At 35.7% G+C, this 20121-nt stretch overlaps 1 protein-coding gene across 2 annotated transcripts in view; it reads left to right on the top strand.

The window, feature by feature from the left end:
• LOC132113847 (ubiquitin-conjugating enzyme E2 D2-like) overlaps nt 1-17630 on the top strand; it is a 37090-nt gene extending 19460 nt beyond the window's left edge. For both annotated transcript variants that reach the window (XM_059521873.1, XM_059521871.1), the window contains 19 exons: nt 1928-2076; nt 2200-2363; nt 3502-3660; nt 4426-4530; nt 6554-6645; nt 6785-6923; nt 7184-7327; nt 7445-7540; nt 10443-10610; nt 10768-10909; nt 11076-11190; nt 11300-11501; nt 11589-11758; nt 12475-12577; nt 12774-12910; nt 13013-13073; nt 14362-14528; nt 15061-15187; nt 16906-17630. In XM_059521873.1, the coding sequence (XP_059377856.1) occupies nt 1928-2076; nt 2200-2363; nt 3502-3660; nt 4426-4530; nt 6554-6645; nt 6785-6923; nt 7184-7327; nt 7445-7540; nt 10443-10610; nt 10768-10909; nt 11076-11190; nt 11300-11501; nt 11589-11758; nt 12475-12577; nt 12774-12910; nt 13013-13073; nt 14362-14528; nt 15061-15187; nt 16906-17000 (2535 nt within the window). In that variant the 3' untranslated portion in view covers nt 17001-17630. The remainder of the gene's footprint in view (nt 1-1927; nt 2077-2199; nt 2364-3501; nt 3661-4425; nt 4531-6553; nt 6646-6784; nt 6924-7183; nt 7328-7444; nt 7541-10442; nt 10611-10767; nt 10910-11075; nt 11191-11299; nt 11502-11588; nt 11759-12474; nt 12578-12773; nt 12911-13012; nt 13074-14361; nt 14529-15060; nt 15188-16905) is intronic.
• Nucleotides 17631-20121: the final 2491 nt, after the last annotated feature.

The raw sequence follows: 20121 nt of genomic DNA, 5'->3' as shown, positions 1-20121 counted from the left end.
TCATCAGAGATTCCTCTAATACAGTAACTTCTTAATGAAACGTTTTAATACAAAAGGACAAAAATGAAACTTGATTGAGGGCCATGGCTCAAAGTAAATATTGCATTTTATCAAATGATATTATATTAAAATGTATTACTTTCTGTGCTGAAAACCAATTCTGTGTACAGATTTTGTTACTTGTTGTTTCTGGTCATAAATGTCAAAAAGTACAACAAGGTCCCATTAGTTATTAACATTAGTTAATGCATTAAATTACATTAACTAACAATGAGCAATACTTTTGTTACAGTATTTATTAACCTTTGTTAATGTTAGTTAATGCAAATACAACAGTTCATTTTTAACTAATGTCAGTTCAAGTCCATGAAATAATATTAACAGATCAGGGTCAGAAATTAACGGGGTCTTGGGGTGAAAATGCTCCTATAATTTAAGGTAAAGGAGCTAAAAATGCCCCACAACAATTAAACAGTTTCTATTACGAATCTATTACAAAAAAAGTGTTGATTGCAGCATTAAATTTAGATCTGCTCAGTTTGCATCCAATTTCTTTTTACTTTCATTATAACCAAGCACACAGTTTTCTGAATTGCACCTGCACCTTCTAATGAATTTAAATTTTTCTTTTTTTTTTTAATAATGTACACATTTAATTTGAAAAAATGTATATACAGTACAGTGTAAACTTTCTGCATTATGCAATTGTTGTGTAAGTATGTGTATGCCCCCTTTGAGCAGCATTAAACTGTATAAACAAACATAAATTCACAAACATGAAATGTTAAGTAATGTTTATTTTTAATTGACATCAACTAAACATGAATTAAACGTATTCTAAAGTGTTTCCCTAAATTCGTCTTTCCCCTTCAATCCGCACAAACTTGATTTGAATTTGAATGTGGAGGAAGAGGAAACTTCCATTGCTAGTGGTGCTATTATATAAAAAAAAGTTGTTAAAACTTCTCACCAATGTATTTGAATTCACCACTGCAAACACAACCTATATACTGTATCTAGATCAATAATGCAGTCTATTGTTTTGAATCGGTCAGTTTTGGTTATTTGAACAGAAGCACTTGGATTCCCTGTCTTTTTCATGTATTTTACTTGTGGTCTACTATAAGGGCATTTAGTTTATTGCTCTAATTCAGGTTTACTGTATGGATTTCCAGGTTGATTCAACCCGAAGAGTATATCATTACTCTTGGCAAGGGGAAATGAGCTCAGATGCTCCTCAACTGTTCAGCCAGCTGTCTTCAGCGGTGTTTGACTCTCGGCCAGATCTGAGATCTGATAATTATTCACGTTTGGATGCACATGTATGTTTTCATGCATTACTGCTTTCATGATATCATCAAACGATTCTTCTAGAGGGGGTCATGCTCATATTCTTTGATATCCGCTGGGTATTTTTTTCTGGGGGTTGATATTGCTTTGTGCATGACTCATTTCGTCCCAGAGAAAGTGTCTTATGAGCCATATTTGAACTTGGCCTATAGAAGCAGTCAAACCACACACCTTGGCCTATGAGTCAAGAAGAGATGCTTTTAAGCCTTTTATCATTGTTTGGGATTTATTTTTAATTCAGTCCACTGTGGCACTTTTTGTTTATTTGAACTCTTTTGTGCGTTGAGGTTGTTGTTGATAAGGATGGCCAAATTATGCTGTGGAAAAGTCCACAAATGATCTGCCCACTTTCCCTGTGAATGCTGGGATTTCCCCCACCAAAATGAGATTAGCATACCTGTGACATTCCTTTGCTATTAATGTCTTCTCATTTGCCTTTTAGACTTAAGTATGTGTAGAACTGGTTCGCAAGTACTTCACTATCATTTTTGTGTATATATTTATATTTAGCAGATGAAAGTCTGATTAAAAATGAGCCACTTTTTTTTGTTTTTATTCTGTGTTTGTTGGACAACAGATCTGTAACTACCAGGGTGCAGCTCGAGTGGTAGTTCAGCTGGTGACACACTCCGCAGAGATCCATCTTCATGCTCACAGCCTGGTGGGCAAACAGTGCGATAAAGGAATCTGCATTGCCGACTTGCAGTCCAAAGATTCAAGCATCAGGTCTGAATTTGTCCCTCAACATCCATTTATTCAGAATGGCTTTTTCTGAGCAACAGCACTCTTGGTCCATGCAATGATAATAGTGAGGGCCCTTATTAATGTTCACTTGCGAATGTTTCACAGTTTTCCTAACTTGGGCATTTTGCACGTGACAAAAAAGAACGTAAGCAAAGTTTTGGAAGAGAGGATGATCGAGGCCTACAGGATGGGATTTAACTACGGCATATCCATCCATCCTGACATTGATGCCCTACAAGGAGAGGTTCGCATGCCCAGAGAGCTCACAGGTGTGTTTGTGAAAGCCTGAACCCTTCCTGACAGACTATGTCACTATGTCTCTTGACATATTCAAGATATTCATCCATTTTTCTTCTGGCCCCGTCAGGATGGTAGTTAAGATATTTACTTGCCCTGCCAAAAATTTTTCCTGCCTCACCACAAAGACTTCTAAATACTAAAAATAACATTTATTTGCACTTTTGCAGATAGACTACCATTCAGAGAGTTGGCGTCAGTAAGATTTGTTCTTTTTAAAAGAAATTAATACATTTTATTAAACAAAAATGCAGTAAACATATTTGTAATAACTCTGACAAAATATTCCTGTTTTAAATAAATGCATTTCAAAATTTCTATTAAGAATCATGAAAAAATTTAGCACGGTGTTCAAAAAATACAAATACTGTTTTTTAAGGATCATGTGACACTAAAGACTGGAGAAAAAAAAAATCAGCTGGAATAAATTCCATTTTTAAATATATTATAAAGAGAAAAATAAAATTAAAGAAATAAAGGTTATTTTAAATAGTTAAAAATAGTGTTTCACAATATTACCATTCATTTTTACAGTATATTTGATTGAATAAATGCAGCCTTGGTAAGTATAAAATACTTTTTTTCAAAAAAGCAATGATACTGCTTATGGTCATTGTAGCTTAAAGGGTTGAAAATTTGGGATAGTAACAGAAAGGTTGTAGGTTCATACTCTACAAGAAGCAATCGGTTTTCACTTTGTACCAAGACAATTTGCTCCAGGGGAACTGGCTGTATAATTTTTTTTTTTACTGTATGTCACTATGGATAAAATTCTACTGATGATCTAAGAATGCTTTTGTCAACAGAAAGGTTTAAGAGATTATTGGGTAACACTTTATTTTAAGGAGTCCTTGTTACACGTTACATGTACTTACTATTATTATAACAATTACTTATGCATATTGCATGCAAGTAAGCCAAACCCTAATCCTAACCATAACGATATAGTAAGTGCATGTAGTTAATTAATAATACTCAGACCTTAAATGTATAATTACACTGTAACGTGGACACCTTCAAATAAAGTGTAACCGATTATTGATTCTGAGAAAGTAATGTAATGTAATGTAAAATAAAAAGAAGCTCAGCATATGTGTTCATGTATTTTAGATACTGAGAGGAACCTGATTAGCAGTGCATCTATTCATCAGTCAAAGGAGATGGATCTGAGCGTGGTACGGCTCATGTTCACAGCCTTCCTGCCCGACAGTGATGGAGGGTTCTCCCGCAGACTGGAACCAGTCATTTCAGACCCCATCTTTGACAGCAGTGAGTATCATCCTCCTTGACACCGACCATCTCGATCAAAAGCATTCATAGCAGTGTTATTTTAGTGTCATTGAGATTCTAATATAGTTTTTATCAATATTTATATTAGTTTTTCGTTGTTGTTGTTGTTGTTATATATTATGCATTTGCATTTTAATTTTAGGTAGTTTTTGTCTATAATATATTTATAATCTATAAATAATTTTGTCTATTTTCTATCATTTTTGTATATAGGTCTTATTCATTTTATTTCAGTTTTTTTTATTACATCAAGTTAAACTGACTGAAAAAGGGAAATGTTACATTGGCAACTGTCTGAAGTAAAATAGATTTTTTTTTTAAGAAACGAAATGGGTTTATTTAATGGGTTTAGTCATAGTTAGATAACTCTGATTCATAGTCATTAGAAATGATAGCTTTTAGCATGATTTTGAGTTTTGGGGTTATTACTGATATATTTTTAAGTCTCACTCTTGATCTCGTTCTTGTTCTCATTTTCCTATTCCGTTTCTCGTACTCTCACTCTCTGACAGAGAACTGTCGGTATTGCTTCCTCTCTGAAACTAGGCCTACACTTTCGATTTCCTCTCCCTTTTCTAATAATCTATCTCCATTCCTGCCTCTCTTCTCAGCACAGTCAGACTTCATGTTTGTAAAACGAGACTGCTAGAGAACAGAAAGGGAAAATTAGAAATCTCCACAAAAATGAAAAACAGAAAGAGGTGTTTCCTTTCTAATACCTTTGACTCTCTTGTGGCATTTCAGAGGCCCCAAATGCCTCCAATCTGAAGATAGTGCGGATGGATCGGACCGCCGGCTGTGTGACTGGAGGAGAGGAGGTCTATCTGCTGTGTGACAAAGTCCAGAAAGGTCAGAAAGCAATATCGGCATGCTCTGCCTGTCTGCTATTGCTGAACAGAATTAAGGACGTAAATTAAGAAAAGGATTTTTCCTTGCTGCTTCGAAATAAAGGGGTTGATTTACTATATAGACAAACTCTAACATCCACAGCAGGGATATTAAAGGGTCAATCAGATATCATGATGACATAAACATTCAAATTCCCAGAGTTACATGACCAATTCCTATTCAGCAACTTGGTTGTGGTTACATATTAACCTTTCAGAGTTTAGTAAATCATAAAGATAATTTGCATATGAACTACATTTCAGAAGTTTGGGGTCAAAGCTGGACAAAGCTTGAAATAAGGCTATTCATTTGCATGATTTCAGCTAGAGAGGTTATGACCCTATTATTGTGCAATTGTATTTCTGATTTGAAATATGTTATTTAAACATAATATTGACAGATACGGTTTCAGAGATTTCAGTCTCTTAGCATTCAAGCAGATAAGAGCGGTACCTTCGTGACTGGAAAAAGCTGCCCAGGGGCATTACCAAGTTGGGTCGCCGAAGGGAACTGAATTTTTAAAGAGTGCTTTGCCAAGGGTCAAAAAGAGATCGTGGAGAATGGTCTTTTGAAACGAAATAGTGACTGTGTTTGACTTCAGGAGAAAAAGGTATTGTGGTGTAGATGTGGATGACTTGGGGATCAGGAAAATTTAAACAAGCCAATCAATTGATAGCTTTCAGTCACGTGACCCACCGGCTCGAAGACATCCATAGAACCGCAGCACTAGCCTATCAGTTTTCTGTTTGTTTCACAGCCACAAATATTTCGATCATCTCTCAAAAAAAATAAACAAAACAAAATAGTTGCATTCCATATAAAGCACCAGTGGCAATATCATTAAACAGTGAAACAAAACATTGTAAAAACACTTAAAGTGACTGTATATTTAAAAGATATTTGATATTAAAAGATCAAATTCAGTAATCACTATATTAATGTTGCACATTGTGTTTATATTCTGGTGCCTGTAATATGCTTTGCCTGTGCAAAATATACATCATAAATAAGATGTTTACTGAATTTCACCTTTTAATATCTGCGTTTTACTACATGACTACTTAATGCAAACTGTGTAAAAATAACTGGCGGTCAAGTGGGCGTTCCTATGAGTGGGTGACATGAAGTGAAAAACGATACATTTTTCTGAATGAAGCCACCTTCAAACAGTTTAGCCTTTAACATACAGGTGACACGCCACCTTGGTCTTTTGACATGCATTGCCACTCTTGAAGGAAGTTTTCACTGCAGATTTCCATCTGTACGGAATTCCCCTTGTCATATGCAAATTACAGGGCAAAGGAAAGTTCACCTATACATCAGTTTTTCAACAACTTGCTTGCCCATTTCTCTTCTCTCATTTTGTTTCCTCCAACCCTTGCTCATGATGAAAACTGGATCTTCATGGACAAGTCATGTAAGATAAATAGATGATCCTAAAATACAAAATCATCAACCTTCACCATACTACGCACTAAATCCTCTGAAACACTGACAACAAGCTCTTGAGTGTTTTCACACGAGGAATAAAATTCATATCACAGTTACAATTGTGATCCAGCTATGTATTATGATCAGTTGCCATATTTTAAATGACAAGTTTTGCTGTGTGAATCATATAGCGGCCATACCAAGCCCTAATAATATGTAAATGCAGTGTTTAATGATTTTTGAATTGTTTGGTATCATGGTATATATGAAAATACCATGCTATTTCCATCTGATACCTAGATTGGATATGTTTTAGATCATGTGTCCATAATGTGCATATCAGTTGCACCATTAAATGAGGTATGAACTGTGGTAAATCATGGCTTTGCGGAAGTAACAACGCACTGCATGCTGACGACAGATATTCAAGTTGTACTTTGTGTGCGGCGACAATCATTTCCTCTTTCTTTCCCCGTCGGTTCAAATTAATTTGATTTTCTTGTCTTCCTCATACTGTATGTGATGTCATTGTTTGTTTTTGTTGTTGTGACAGATGATATCCAGGTGCGGTTTTATGAAGAAGATGAGTCAGGTGTAACCTGGGAGGCCTACGGGGATTTCTCCCCCACTGATGTCCACAGACAGGTCAGCACAGGAACTTGTCTGCCGTGTTCACTGTTACATCTTGACTTTAGATGAATGTGATTCTATGGTGTTAATGTTATTATTAACATAAATGTTCTGGTGGAATGAATAATCGAAGCTCTACAATTCCAACTTTTAGTTTGCCATCGTCTTCAAGACTCCTAAATATCGGGACCAGAACCTCCAGAAGCCCATCTCTGTGTATGTGCAGCTGAAAAGGAAGTCAGACAATGAAACGAGTGAACCCAAGCCTTTCACCTACCATCCACAGATTATAGGTATAGTCTTTAACCAACTCCCTAAAGGTTTGATTGAGACTATGAAACCTAAACTTTCTTTTATTGGATTTTCTTGCTTTCGAATCGCTCTCGCGTGTTTGTATATTTTATTAAATATTAATATTAAAAATATTAAATCATTTATATTAAAAAAAAAACATTTTTTGTTGTTTTTACTGCACAGTTGAGTAAAGGTTCCAGTATCTGTCCATATACTATATGTTTACTTTATTGATATACTGTTTCTAAACCATTTTAAGACAAAGAAGAAGTCCAAAGAAAGAGACAGAAGACACTGCCAAACTTTCAGGACTACAGTGGAGCAGGAGGCGGAGCTGGGGGCATGTTTAGAGGAGGAGGGGGTGGGTCTACAGCAGGGGGTGGTCCCAGTGGAGGAGGAGGAGGTATATGAATAAGCCATTACACTTCATATATCAGAAGCTTTATTATTAGAAGCCTGAAATTCCCAGCATGCATGAAAGGTTAGTGATGTTAGCTAAACACATTCTTTCGTTTTCTAGGACATTACTTCCAGGGATTTCAAACCTATAACAATTGCGGGACTGGATACAACTTCTCCTCAGGCATGGGAGGAGGCGGGACCACCATCAAGCATGGTGGGTGTCCAAGCTGTCAATCAAGCTGCTGCCATTACAGCAGTTTTGACTGTACAATTACATACATTCAAAAGTTTGGGGTCAGTAAGATGTTTGAAAATCTTTTTGAAAGAAGTCACTTATTCTCACCTAGTCTTCATTTATTTGATAACTAATACAGTTTAACCTTTTAACTGTCACCCCTTCCCGAATACGGGACGCCTACGTTTACTTCACTATATTACAATCAGTGTTTGGAATAACGCCGTTTAAAAGAACGGCGTTAGGTAACGAATTAATTTTTTCAGTAACGGGGTAATCTAACTAATTACTTTTCCCGTCGTTACAACGCCGTTAACATTACTGGACGTTAAATGCAGTGCGTTACTATGCATTGATTAAACCATGTAATCCGAACGCACCCCTGGCTCACACAACAAGTGAGGAGGTGGGTTAATAACGAGATAAGCGATTATGATTGGCTAAGGCAGAGTCATATGTTTCATGGTAGCCAATCAGAGCCAGTGTTTTTACACACATGCCGGCACACGGCCAAACACACACACACACACACACACACACACGCAGCAGCAGCAGAGATGGCGAGTCAAGAGCAATCTGATGAAAAGTTGGCATTTTCAAGGTGGAGATATAAGCACTACTTCAAATTCATTGTGGTCAAAGGCAAGAACGTGCATGTAATGTGTGACACACGCATCTACAAAGCTAGTGGCCAAAACACTTTTCTTACAAAGATAATACTTGAAGTGCAGGATAAAACTCTTGCTGTCTGTTGACGTGCAATAAATATTGAAAGTTATGTACAAACACCTGTCTGTTCTACTTATTTCAACTGACTGGAAAAAAAAGTTATTTGACATATAGCAACTTTTTTTTTTTTACAGTAACGCAAATAGTTACTTTCCCTAGTAATGAGTTACTTTTATTATAGAGTAATTCAGTTACTAACTCAGTTACTTTTTGGAACAAGTAGTGAGTAACTATAACTAATTACTTTTTTAAAGTAATGTTCCCAACAGTGATTACAATCAAATCTAAACTAATCTTGACAAACACTATATATCGTTGGAAAGGTCTAAGACTCCCAAATATATATTTTACCAATGTTTTTTTGTTAAAAAATTATGTAGGAAAAGTAATAGATTAATTTATGACAAGAGTGCACCCTCAAAAATCTACATTATAACAGGAGTTTTGACCTTTGTTTAAAAAAAAAGACTTCTTCGTTGCCTTTATCACATTTTAGAAATCATCAGAAGTTATATATCAACTGAAAACTTAAAATCTCAAAATGCATCCTTTAAACCCCATTTTAAAATCAGACATTGCATTACCATGTAAATGGTACATCAATATCATGTTACAAAATGTTTTCAGTCATGAATTATAAAAATGTAGGTTTGTATCATGCACATTCAAGTCTATCTTCAAAAACTTAATATATATATATATATATATATATATATATATATATATATATATATATATATATATATATATATATATATATATTAGAGCTGCACGATTCTGTTTAAAATGAGATTCACCATTTTTTTGTGTCAAATAGAAATCATGATTCTCCCGTGATCCTGAACTAAACAAAATAATGTGTGACAAAATATTATTGCTGCAGTCTATTTAAAAGTGCTTAATTAATTTGAATGAATTATTAAACATTTTAATATACACTACTAGTCAAAAGTTTTTAACAGTAAGATTTTCTTTTTTAAGAATTCTCTTCTGCTCACCAAGCCAGCATTTAATTGATCCAAAATACAGCAAAATTAGTAATATTGTGAAATATTTTTACAACTTAAAATAAATGATTTCTATTTGAATATATTTTAAAATGTCATTTATTCCTGTGATCAACTGAAGCTACATTTTCAGCATCATTACTCCAATCACATGATTCTTTAGAAATCACTCTAATATGCTGATGTTCAAGAATTTTTTATTATTATTATTATTGTCGTACAAATTTGAGTAAAAATTTTCAGGATTCTTTGATTAATAGAATAAATCAGCATTTATCTGAAATAAGCTTTTATAACATTATACACAATTTATATTTCAGATAAATGCTGTTCTTCTGAACTTTCTATCGAAGAAACCTGAAAAAAAAATCTACTCCGCTGTTTTCAACATAATAATAATTATATATTTTTTTAAAGTATTTTTTTTTAATACAGAAAAGGATAATGTCACACAAAAAATTCAGCTTTGACATCACAGGAATAAATTACATTTTAAAATGTATTCAAATAGAGAGCAGTTTTTTATTGTAAAAATATTTCAAAATGTTACTGTTTTTCTGTACTCCAGATCAAATAAATGCAGGCTTGGTGAACAGAAGAGAATTCTTCAAAAAACATAAATCTTACAGTTCAAAAACTTTTGACTAGTAGTGTATATGTACACCAATTTTTATATTAAAATTATGAAAACATTGTTTGAATCATTGATTCAACAAAAACTTCTTAAACCTACTTCACTTTTTTCACTACTGGATGAATCAAAGTTTTTTAACGATTCTCTTGAATGAATAATTCATTCAATGACAAATACATTTTTAAGTCACTTTTCGATGTGAAACAATGCAATCGACACAAACGTTATTTGAAGCGCAGTTACCGAAAAAAAGGGATTTGCTCTATTTTGATCGCTACCATTGAGATCAGTGTTTATATCTGAACTATAAACTTTACCCCAGTGTTTCTGTGATAATATGAATGACTGTAAGACAGAAATAATACTGAGTAGTTGAAGACAGTTTGTGAAGATGTTTCTTGACCAAACATGGTAACTGCTCTCTCTGTGCCAGCGGCAGTACAAACACAGATTTGAATGATCAGGTAACATTTTTTTTGAACCAGTTTCTCAGTTTTGATTTCTCTTCTAGCATATCATGAACCAGTGGAAGACAGTGATGAAGACAGTGATGGTGATACCGATAATGATCCGGCAGCTGGTGGGATGGTGCGAATCTGTGCCCATCCTGATCCTGTTGATTTGGGAATGACAAGTGAGGACACAGAGCCTACAGAAAATCTGGAGTTAAACACCACAGGTTAGATTTAGTTTGAAGCTAAATCTTCAGATGCACAAATAAGCTTTTGCGAAGTTCTCTAGCTCTGGTCAAACAAGTCCAAAACCCAGACAAGCTTCGTATTGGTTGTAGATACTTCTGTGTTAATTTGTGTGTTTGTGTGTCTGCTCTTTTTAAGGCTGTGTGTTCGAGCCGCATTTGGCTGAGCTAGCTGGAAGACAGGCTCAAGCTCTCTTTCATTACGCAGTTAGCGGTGATGCTAGAATGCTTCTGGCTCCACAGCGCCCCCTCATGACCACTCAAGACGAGAACGGAGACACGTAAGTCAGGAAAAACCAACTTCGTATTTCTTTAGAAGTCCTATTTTCATTACCTTCCCACTTTTCGCCAAAACACGTCAACATGAATATATGACTTCAGATGTTTTGACTTTGTTTCCCAAAGATCAAATCTTTACTTATGTTCTGTTTTGGATCTGACTTTTAGGAGTTTACATCTGGGAGTGATCCATAGTCAGACAGATGCCGTGCGAAATCTAGCACAAGTCATCTCGGCTCTACCTGGAGAGGACATACTCAACATGAGGAATGATCTGTACCAGGTATTCTATGCTATACTTTAGAATTGAATCTGTTTTTCACTGCAACCAAAGCTTGTGAAATTCCCTAAAGCTCTGTGGCCAGTAAAATCCTCTGATACATCTGTTGCAGACTCCTTTGCACCTAGCAGCGTTGACACTGCAAAAAGAGGCAGTCGAGGCATTGTTGGAGGCCGAGGTGGATGTCACGCTCACAGATCGCAATGGAAACACGGCACTTCACCTGGCGGCTCAGCAGAAAGAGGGTAGCATGCTGCGATTGCTGCTAAAGTACAAATCAGTGGTGCAATTAACCAGCATCCCCAACACAGCAGGTATTTCACACTGACTGTCAGATCCATTAAAGCTGAATTTGAAGCAGTCCTTTATGCTCAGATGTGTTTACGTGCGTGTGTGTTCAGGTCTCTGTCCGCTTCACCTGGCTGTACAGGCAAACAGTTTGAGTTGTGTGCGAGCCCTGCTGGATGGCGGGGCAGATGTGGACATTCAGGAGATCACATGTGGCCGCACAGCACTTCATCTGGCCACAGAGCTGGGAAACCTTTCCCTTGCCGGCTGCCTTCTGCTGGAGGTACAGTGATGGGTTTGAAGGGTGTTGATTTAGTGAAAACTACAAATGCCTAATATTGTAAAGTTTTGCTCTACATACTCTTAACCTTTGCATTTTCCCCCATGAAGCCCACCTATAATGTTAATCAATACATAATTATTATCATCGTTTAATCCTTCATGGCTAAGTCTCTTATGCTCACCAAGGCTGCATTTATGAGATCAAAAAAACTGTAATATTGTGGAATATTTATTACAGTTTAAAATAACTGTTTTCTATTTTAATATATTTTAAAATGTAATTTATTCCTGTGACGCAAAGCTGAATTTTCAGCATCATTACTCCAGTTTTCAGTGTCACAAGACCATTTAGAAATCTTTCTAATATGCTTTAGAAAACTGCTGTATTTTTTTTTTATTTTAGTGGGAAATGTGATCCATTTTTTCAGTATTTTTTGATGAATAGAAATTCCTATGATTTGAAATGAAACACTTTTGTAACATTATGCCTTTACTATCACTGTTGATCAGATTAATGCGTCCTTGCTAAATAAAAGCATGAATTTCTTTAGAAAATGCTGAAATGTGTTAGTAATCGTAATTATCTCTTAATGTTAACTATGGTCCTGTTTGACACTGTAAAGCTGCTTTGACACAATCTGTATTTTATAAAGTGCTTTATAAATAAAGGTGACTTGACTTGAAGTCCACTTTGTGTGTAACACTTTGTCTATGCAGGGTAATGCATATGTAGACAGCATCACTTACAATGGTTCAACTCCTCTGCACATTGCTGCAGGACGTGACTCAACCAAACTGTGCGCGCTCCTGATGGCTGCAGGTGAGGAAGTGTGTTTTTTATTACAGGTGTCACTAGTGTGCGTTGCCGTGCTGAAAAATGTGACTAACATGACATGTCTACAAATAACATCCTGTTCTGCTGTCATCAGTGTTCTGCAAATATGTCTGGTAGAATTTAGTAGATTAAATTATTTCGACATGAGGTTACCAGTTAGTTTTGTGTACTTTGCTTTTAGGAGCAGATCCTCATAAAGAAAACTTTGAACCACTGTTCTTCAAAGAAGATGAGTTGTGTGGTACATGTGAGGAGGAGGAGGAAGATGAAGGCTTTATTCCTGGGACAACCCCTATGAACTTGGCAACCTCCCCAGAGGTGGGATAGAGGGTCAAATCTTTGGATAATTGTTGTATTATGTAATGTAATTGTATTGCAGGTTGTCATTGGTTCTGTATGTAATGTATTGCATGTTTTCAGGTGTATGATATTCTTAATGGAGAAGAGTATCAGCTCACCACCACTGTTGTTCCACCACAAGGTATGAACACCTAGATGAATACTAACTACCATTCAAATGTTTGGAGTCAGATATGTATGCATGTACAGTACAGACCAAAAGTTTGGACACACCTTCTCATTTAAAGAGTTTTCTTTATTTTCATGACTATGAAAATTGTAGATTCACACTGAAGGCATCAAAACTATGAATTAACACATGTGGAATTATATATGGAATTATATACACGACAAAAAGTTGGAAAGAACTGAAAATATTCACATTCTAGGTTCTTCAAAGTAGCCACCTTTTGCTTTGATTACTGCTTTGCACACTCTTGGCATTCTCTTGATGAGCTTCAAGAGGTAGTCACCTGAAATGGTCTTCCAACAGTCTTGAAGGAGTTCCCAGAGAGATGCTTAGCACTTGTTGGCCCTTTTGCCTTCATTATGCGGTCCAGCTCACCCCTAAACCATCTCGATTGGGTTCAGGTCCGGTGACTGTGGAGGACAGGTCATCTGGCGCAGCACCCCATCACTCTCCTTCTTGGTCAAATAGACCTTGATGCCTTCAGTGTGACTCTACAATTTTCATAGTCATGAAAATAAAGAAAACTCTTTGAATGAGAAGGTGTGTCCAAACTTTTGGTCTGTACTGTATATATGTATTTATTAATGGAAAGACATAAAAATACATCAGTAAGAACACACTGAATTGATCAAAAATGACAGTAAAGACTATAAGGTTACAAAAGATTTCCATTTCAATTTAATGCTCTGTTTTAAACTTTCTATTCATTGAAGAATCCTAAAAAATCAAAACCATCAGTTTCCAAAAAATAGTAAGCCACGCAAATGATTTTAGATTCCCTATTTTTTTGTAATTAAAAATATGTTTCTTGAGCATCAAATCATCATATTAGAATGATCATTTGACACTGAAGACGGGAGTGATGACTCCTGAAAATTCAGCTTTGCCAACAAATAAATAAATGAGATCTTAATATATAGTAAAATAGAGATCAGTTATTTAAATCATAATAATATTTCATTATGTTACAGTTTTTTGATCAAATAAATGCAGACTTGCTTAGCATAAGAGACTTCTCTCCAAATATTTAAAAACTTTACATAAAGACTTATCGACCCAGACCTTTTGAATGGTGTTGTTGACTCTGTGTTAATATTTATGCTTCAGATTTTTTTTTGTATTGTTCAGGGTTTCCACTTTCACAAAAAAACAAAAACAAAAAAAAAACAGGAAATATATGTATGTTAAGAACGGTTTTGTGTTTGTGTACATTTAAAAATTGTTTGGCTTGTGCTGGCAGGTGACATGAAGAGCTTGAGCTCTGACACAAAGCAGGAGCTGTGCCAGGCCCTGGAAGGACAGACGGGAGGCTGGGAGAGTCTGGCTCATGCTCTGGGGCTGGGCATCCTGGCCAGTGCCTTCAGACTCAGCTCCTGCCCTGCTGGAAAGCTGCTGGACAGCTATGAGGTCAACTCATTTACTTCCTTTTTCACTACAAATAAATTGGACTTGTATCTTAAATGAACAGCAGAGAATAAAAAGAAAAAGAAGTCTTTACTTAATCTAATTGACCGGCATACTACAGAAGCTCCAGTTCTTAGTTGTTATTTATTATATATAACTAATTATGAGGTCACTTATCTGAATCAATTGTGATGTGGCCCTGTAAACAGAAATAATTTTTTTTGTAAAATTTTCAATACAACTCTTTTGGAACTGAAAAAGTTCTGTATTATATATCATTTTTATTATATTATATTATATTAGATTAGATTAGATTAGATTAGATTAGATTAGATTAGATTAGATTATTATTGATTTTTAAATATCCAGAATTACTGGACCTAGTTAAGTCCTATCAACTGATATCTCTCAGAACAACATTTAAAGAAATGAATTGCTCTAACATTTGCTATATCAGTAGGCTGAACATTTATGTTGTTTTGTGCATTCTGTAGTTGCTCTGGTTTCAGCTGCTGCTGATCTGTCCCCTCTGCAGGTGTCCGGAGGAACGGTGCGTGAGCTGGTTGAGGGACTGAAGCATGTTGGGAACAGCAGTGCTGTCAGTTTACTCCAGGCCATATGCAAGGAGCCTGAAGCTGTTCACACCACGCCTCAGCTCACAGGTAATATTGACTCAGCGTTTTTTAGTAATGTGGCCTGGGTGGTTGAACATCAGTCGAAAAGTTTGGTTCTAGCCCCTCAAAAGGAGTGGTCCATGAAAAACTACTATTGTACCCTGGTATGCATAACCACAGGCTGGTCACAGGGACTTTCCATGTAGTAAATGCACTGGGAGTTCCTATGGATGTGTCAGTAAAGGAGTAAGTAGTTAAATGGCTTTAAAAAAACATTTGAATGTTATTTCAGATTAGATAAGATAAGTTCAGAATAGTTGCAACATTTACACAATCCTGTGAAAACATCAGTTTAATTATGTTCACCAAGGCTGCAATTGATTAAAAACTCAAAATTGAAAAATATTATTTCAATATTACAAAGCTATATTTTCAGCAGCCATTACTCCAGTCTTTAGTGTCAAATGACAGGCTAATAAACCTGGCAGTGGAATAGTTTTTTTATGATTTGATTAATACATGTGACTACATTTAATTGTGTTCATATTGTGAGTCACATTTCTGTTGTCACTATTTTTCTAAAACCATTTATATTTTATAAAAGATTCAACTAAAATCACAGTAACCCATGGTCTTGAGTGGCATAATGCTTTCATTTCTAAAAGCACAACCATAAATGTTAGATGAGTTTTTAATATCTCCTTTGCTCTGTTTGCCAGAACATAAACATCAACAATTCATCTTCTCAAAACATGTTTTTTACTCATCGGTGTAGCATTTTTGATCTTTTTCCAACATCACATCATCACTGGCATTTTGCAGTATGAGTGAGAATTTATTCTGTACTGTTCTGTTGAGAAGGTTTTTTTTTTTCCTCCACATTATGGTTTGTAAAATCCCCAGATTAAATCACTGTCTGTCTCAGTCACCTGCCCCCCTCTCCTTAACAATTGTATCACATTGTGGTTCTCCCTGACATTAACTCATATGAACTCAAGCATGATGTCAACAAAACCTCATAGCCACTGCATTCTGAGGGAGTTCCCCTCGGTCTCAGGGTGACCCAACACACTGCGGTAGTGTTCACATATAGTCTCTGCAGAGATGGCCATGTTTCAGGGGGAAGCGGACACTAGAGAGGGGGATTCCCAGGAACAGAAGTGAAAGCCAGATATGGCACTTCTGGGTTTTGTCTCTGGAGCAAGTATTTCCACGTTGCTGTCTGATTTGAAGGGTTGACATAATTTTAGAGATTAATAAGCGTCTGTAACAGCAGTATGCTAAAAATGCATCAATGTTCAATAAATACAGTGGGATCCAAAAGTGATACAATTTGGGATTCGAAATCTATTTTAAACCTGGAAACAAAACGTTTTAGGAAATTTTATGTGGTAAGAAGGATCAGAAATATTATAAATAATAATAGAGTATTGCTGTTACTAAATCAAAATAAGGACCAATTACTCAAACTGTTATTTTATTTCATTTATTTTATCCATTCAGTTTTTTCAAGTGGGTGACTTATTTGTTTTATTTAGCATTTTCTGCAGTGGTTTCTTCCTCTTAGACCCCAGTGTAATTAAATGATATAGTATATAGAGAATATGCATGTTTTTTTTACATGAATTCTATTCATAGAATTGTGTTGTTTTCATAAAAACGTATAATAATTCCCTGTAAAAAAAAATAATTAGGGAAAAGATTTGCATTTTTTATAGTCATATTAATAATCACCTTTCTTTTCCTCAAAACAAACAATTTCTTAGGTCTAGGGCTCTGTAAGCCCATTCAGGGATTGACACTGGGCCCCCATCAGGAAGAGAGTGGGATATGTGACAGTGGGGTGGAGACCTCTTTCTAGAGCCCCAACCTCAGTCTTGCTGACTCCAAACACAATCGCACAAACTGAGGCCTGACCCTATAAAACAGCTTCTCCCTCCTCACTACAGCACCACTCAACCTCAGGATACGCCTCCAAACTCTTTGATTGGTCACCGTCCAGTGTGGATGCTCCACCCAAAATGCAAATGAGGGAACTTTGAGTCTTTAAAGGGATACTCCACCCTTAAATGAAAATGTTGTCATTAACCACTTACCCCCATGTCGTTCCAAACCCGTAAAAGCTCTGTTCGTCTTCGGAACACAATTTAAGATATTTTGGATGAAAACCTGGAGGCTTGAGACTGTCCCATAGACTGACAAGTAAATAACAGTGTCAAGGTCCAGAAAAGGTATGAAAAGTCATCGTCAGAATACTCCATCTGCCGTCATACATGCAATCTGGGTTATATGAAGTGACGAGAACTCTTTTTGTAAGCAAAGAAAACAGTCTCCGACATGAACGACATGGGGGTAAATGATTAATAACAAAATTTTCATTTTGGGATGGATTAACCCTTTAAGTTTTCTGGCCACAGGGATTATCTTCCAATTTTATTTAAATTTTTACTTTTAATAGAAATAATACCAAAAAGCACTTATTTGAACATTTTATTTTTCATTTTATTGGAGCTATATTTTATTGCCATTTTTTAATTTCCAAATGGCTAGTTTCAGTTGTGCTATAGCTGAGGGAGCAGATGAAGTCCAGAGCCCATGTGTTCAGTTTAAATAATGTGCAGACTTCCTCCTGTAGCCAATTGGTTACAAAGGGTTTTCATCTGTAGCGCAAAATGCAATGATGTATAGGAAGAGGAAGAGCATAAGAGGAGGTCTACTGGATTATTATGACCCTCTCGACCAATATGATCTGTTGAATGATGGAAAAAATTCTCTTCATTATTCTCTTCATAAAAATAAAAAAAACTCTCCAAAAAGACCTCTTCAACCCTTGTCCCTTCAGCTGTGATGTACAGCATTATTTGGGATGGCCATTGGATTTCTTTTGCATTTAGTGGTGCTACCTGTAATTCCTATATTTTGCTCATGGGTTTCAAAAATAAATAAGCTTTGAGAGAATATTCTCTCTTTCACATTTTTGATATATATACAGTACAGACCAAAAGTTTGGACACACCTTCTCATTTAAAGAGTTTTCTTTATTTTCATGACTATGAAAATTGTAGATTCACACTGAAGGCATCAAAACTATGAATTAACACATGTGGAATTATATATGGAATTATATACATAACAAAAAAGTGTGAAACAACTGAAAATATGTCATATTCTAGGTTCTTCAAAGTAGCCACCTTTTGCTTTGATTACTGCTTTGCACACTCTTGGCATTCTCTTGATGAGCTTCAAGAGGTAGTCACCTGAAATGGTCTTCCAACAGTCTTGAAGGAGTTCCCCGAGAGATGCTTAGCACTTGTTGGCCCTTTTGCCTTCTGTCTGCGGTCCAGCTCACCCATGAACCATCTCGATTGGGTTCAGGTCCAGTGACTGTGGAGGCCAGGTCATCTGGCGCAGCACCCCATCACTCTCCTTCTTGGTCAAATAGCCCCTTGATGCCTTCAGTGTGACTCTACAATTTTCATAGTCATGAAAATAAAGAAAACTCTTTGAATGAGAAGGTGACGTGTCCAAACCTTTGGTCTGTACTGTATATATATTATTTTATAAAAGAATAGGGAGGTCAGTCCTGGGCAGTGATTGGAGAGTGTTTGACTAGATTTTGATGGACTCTGTGTGTGTGTGTGTGTGTGTGTGTGTGTGTGTTTGTTTGTTTGTTTGTTTGTTTGTTTGTGTATGTGACTTTGAGGAGCTTTACAGGAAGTATTTGTATGAGCATTGTAATAGCCAGATGCCTCAAATGCCCTTCATGAAACATTTGTAGTTACATACATTGAATCTCATTCCCTTCTGCTGTGTGTGAACTCAGGCTGTATAAAATATGCTGATCTAAGGTCAGTTATGTTCTTTTCTTCTTTTTTTTTCTAAACATGGCCTTTGACCTTTGAACTGACTTAGGGACTCATGTCACCAAAATGTGTTTAGCTGGCATAATATTTCCATACTATAGTGTATAATGTTTAAAAAGCAACAAAATCACCTGAAACCCCAAAATAAAGGTTTGACAGGCACTATAATTTTTGTTTTTTTGCTGTAAATTGGTATTTATGTCTGTACCCTGTGAAGCAGTGTTGTACAGAGGGACAAATGTGTGCTTTGTAACTGGTTTTATTGTGATACTTTTATAATAAAAAATTAATTGTGTACTTCTGCTTTGTCTATATTGCACACGTTTTCTCTCCATAACGGTGTTGTCATCTGTAAAACCACCAGCAGATGGCGTCCAATCTTGTCTTTTTAAACATATCCAATTATTTGGATTCCAATTATTTAACTCCTCATAAATTATTATTATTTTGTAATCTTAAGATAATTATAATTACAATAGACTAATAATTAAATAAAAATAGCATTTAAAGAATTTAATATACCTTTTTCATTACCTGTTATTCAACATTTCTTAAATTTATTCTTTCAGTTTTTAAGTTCAGTATTATATAGCTACACATAAACACACATTAATGTTTATATGTGCATATACATATATGTATATACATGTTTTGTCCATATTAGTGCCTGATTACTGACTGTGAAACAACTCACAAATTTATTCCTGGACCCTGTGAATTTAAAGGAATAGTTCACCCAAAAATCTAAATTTACTGCAAATAATTGTACTTACACTCTCAGGCCATCCAAGATGCAGTTGAGTTTGTGTCTTCATCAGAACGGATTTTGAGAAATATTGCATTTCATCACTTGCTCACCAATGGATCCTCTGCAGTGAATGGGTGCTGTCAAAATGAGAGTCCCAACAGCTGATAAAAACATCACAGTAATCCACATGAATACCATCCAATTAATGTCTTGTGAAGCCTAAAGCTCCATGCTAGTAAGAAACAAATCTATCAAGGCATTTTTAATAATGCTTTCTCCAGTGAAAAAGAATCCAACCCTGATGTCCTCTCACATCAAAATCCAGAACTGTTTTGGACCATTTTCATTTGTAAACAGTGCTGTATCTGTGT

The sequence above is a fragment of the Carassius carassius genome, chromosome 33 (assembly GCF_963082965.1).
Source record: "Carassius carassius chromosome 33, fCarCar2.1, whole genome shotgun sequence".
NCBI classification, from domain to species: Eukaryota; Metazoa; Chordata; class Actinopteri; order Cypriniformes; family Cyprinidae; genus Carassius; species Carassius carassius.
This window is presented reverse-complemented; position numbering and strand designations above follow the sequence as displayed.